General features: G+C 38.7%; 1 protein-coding gene across 1 annotated transcript in view; it reads left to right on the top strand.

Annotated features, from left to right (window-relative positions):
* The first annotated feature begins 3,027 nt into the window (after positions 1-3,027).
* The window catches only part of LOC106324409 (uncharacterized mitochondrial protein AtMg00810-like), a 1,421-nt gene continuing 1,146 nt past the window's right edge, over positions 3,028-3,302 (top strand). Inside the window, exon 1 of the mRNA XM_013762381.1 lies at positions 3,028-3,280. Within this exon, the coding sequence (XP_013617835.1) occupies positions 3,028-3,280 (253 nt within the window). The remainder of the gene's footprint in view (positions 3,281-3,302) is intronic.

Consider the following 3,302-nt stretch of genomic DNA (forward strand, 5'->3'; position numbering starts at 1 on the left):
AGAGGTCATGAGACGACATCAATATAAGGATAAGACTGCAATGAAAAAAGAATATGGCATTGCCTAAGGCAATAGAGATCGATGACCACATGTGAGATTCATGAGTGTATTTGGCCATAGTGCATAGTCAGATAAGATTGTAAAATTCATTACAACAATGATCATTGATCAAGTCATGATCTTGGACACTCATGAGACAAGTTATGAACATGTATAAAAGAAGTCTATGACTCAACATGGATCGATCAGATTAGTGCATAGTCGATGGTAGTATAGAAAAAACTCATACAGTCCGTTACCTATCAATCAGCATTTTAACATCGTCATAGGCAGTTAATAGCCAAAGAGAGTATCCGTGAGGATGTTTTTGGTCGAGGACCATAGTCCTACATGTCTGACCAAAGTATAGAGTGGTGGACAGCAAAAGTTCACTTCTTGACCATGTACACACGATGTCAGAAGACATGAGAAAAGACCGGAAAGATCAAAATGGTCCAATTACGGTTCAGTAATAAACTTGGCCGATTTGATTACTCCCTTCCTGCACGTCCAGGAAAGATCACGCATCAGATGCGTAGACTAAAGAACCTACACTGAGGTTCACATCAGGGGGAGCAGTACGTGTTGTACTTTTTTTCCTTCATCATGGTTTTGTCCCACTGGGTTTTTCATGATAAGGTTTTAATGAGGCAACATTAAGTGTATTACAATCCCTGAATGGTTATGGCATCCAATGGGAAGTGTTATAAATCAATTGATGGATGTCCATAACCGGCCCATACACTTAGAGAGAGACGGCCCAACCCTATAGAGCGAGAGAGAGAGAGAGGCGGCCGTGACCTTAGGAGAAAGAGAGAGATGTGGCTTATGCTTTGGAGAAAAGGAAATTCTATTTTATTTTCCTTGTAATTGTTATCTTTCAATTATTATGTATTAGTAGTTTTCATAATCCTAGGTGGTTTAGGTTTTGGATATTTTGTTTTTTACTTATTTTGTAATCCCCTATATAAATGGAACACTTATTGAAACATATAACTATTCAGTATTCAATCTTCTAATCATGACAAGTGTTTAATTTATCGAACCATTTTGAAATAGAGAAACAAACAAATCCATCTCACACTTTTTCAAACAAAGGCCACAACACCAGGCTCATCCCTCCTCCCAGACATAGAAAACGCTTCGTCACGGTCAATGAACACAGTCTCACAGCCAACCGGTTTTCCCCACCCAAAATCCGACCCGTATAGACCAAACCGGTTCGACCTAACAATTGACACGGTCTGCGTACCCGGTTTCACGGTCATCGTCCCATTGATATACAATCCGCAAAGCGCTTCAACATTAAGCGAACCAACATCGTCCCATCAATATACAAGAACACGAATCTCTAGCATGTGGAGGAGCTCTTTGAGCTATCTTCAATGCTTGTCTGTAAAGTTTAAGCACTCGAGCTCTGAGAATAAAGCTCTGCAAATCTAAGGCATGAACCATAACAGAAGAAACTCCTGAGAAATAAAACAGACATGTTACGATTCGACCGATCAAACCACAGATACTGCTTGGAGTAGTCCGGTTTTTACAGGATAGATGAAATTAATTACGACCAGTTCTGTCACTTTGTATAACACACAGACCATCCAACTGACAACTGAACCAGCAAAGCTGTGGAAAAAATAACATTGATTTTAAATCTTATCTTCTTTTTTTAAAAACTTTTTTTTAGCATTTAAGTTTTTATTGTTACAATCTAACCAATCATTCATATATATCACTGTAGATGGGTAAGGACATATAAACTTTGAACCGAAAATTGAACTGGCACCAAACCAGAGAAACCAAACTCTAAACCAAACTGATTTACAAGACTAAAAATTACAGAATGAGAGTTTCTCTAACAACATCTATGCTCATTTCAGCTACGCTCATGCACCAATTCTCTCTTCTCTACCAGCTTTTCTAAATGCGTATATGTATGTGCATACCAATGGCCTCTCTATAAAACTCCCAAGATTCACTTGGTTCCGAAATAGCTTCTTGTCCAAAATGGTTCTTCTTGATGAAATCTTGAACTTTTTCAGCTTCTACTAACTTCTCCAGGTGACGTCTCAGATCACCACCATTATCTGGATTATGTATAAGACACTGATTCAACAAATCATTACCAAACCACTAAACTAATATAAAGCTGAATCAAAGGGGATAACAATTAGGGAGAGATGAAAGTTTTTACCTAAGGATGTATCTGTCTTGTTCTGATTGTTGTATGAGTGTGGGAGTATCACTGTATATGATCCAATCTCTGCTCCATTAGCAATCAACATTTTGCTAAAGGGAACTTAAGCCAAACAAGTGACAATCCGTCATACATAATGAGACTAGATTCTCCCTTAGGCGACAGTAAGCAAAATACTTAGAAATGAACAAAATGATAGAATGCTAGCAAAATATAACATATGCAGATTACTTGCCAGAGACGTTTTTCATAAGATATATATAACATTAACATGTGCTAATCGACAAGTGTGTGAAGTTTTACTAGCAATGACAGCTTTATTTTCTCAGATCGTTATAAAACTTCCACAAATTTCAGTATACCTTTTTCTAAAAATGTTTTGGTAGTGAATTTATTTCTAAATTAAGGCGACGTAAAAGAGGACATGATTTGATAAGGAAAGGAGATCAAAATAGACACATATTTGTAAAGTTGTATATTCTCCATTAACTTCTAGCTTCCTCTACACATTTGTATAACTCTATATATTGCAACCCACGGCCCAGCCACAACCAACACCACAAAATGGGCCGCAACCCACGGCCCAGCCAAACCAACCCTCCACCGAAGCCCAACCAATTTTACCCACTTCTCCACCAGGCCAAATTCAAACTCCTATCAATCCAAGCCCAACAACTACACTTGCACCTAATACTCAGCTCACACTATCTCTTCTGACTACTCAAACCCAAACTCAAAATAATGAAGTCCCGCACCAACCCTCGTCTTCTCCACCACCAAATCATCATCGGATGCAGACTCGTTCCAAGAATAATATTATCAAACCAATAAAGAAGCTTACTCTCACTGCTTCTCTCCTCAAATCACCAGCCTGCGAACCACGCACTATTCAACAAGCTCTCAAGGATAAACGTTGGTGTCCAGCAGCTACTACTGAGTTTGATGCGATGATGCAGAACAGAACTTGGGATCTTGTTCCTCCTCACCCAACACAAAATTTGGTCTCTTGTCGTTGGATCTTTACAACAAAGTACTTGCCTAATGGTGAAGTTGATCGTCGCAACGA

This window comes from Brassica oleracea, chromosome C2 (genome assembly GCF_000695525.1).
Source record: "Brassica oleracea var. oleracea cultivar TO1000 chromosome C2, BOL, whole genome shotgun sequence".
NCBI lineage: Eukaryota > Viridiplantae > Streptophyta > Magnoliopsida > Brassicales > Brassicaceae > Brassica > Brassica oleracea.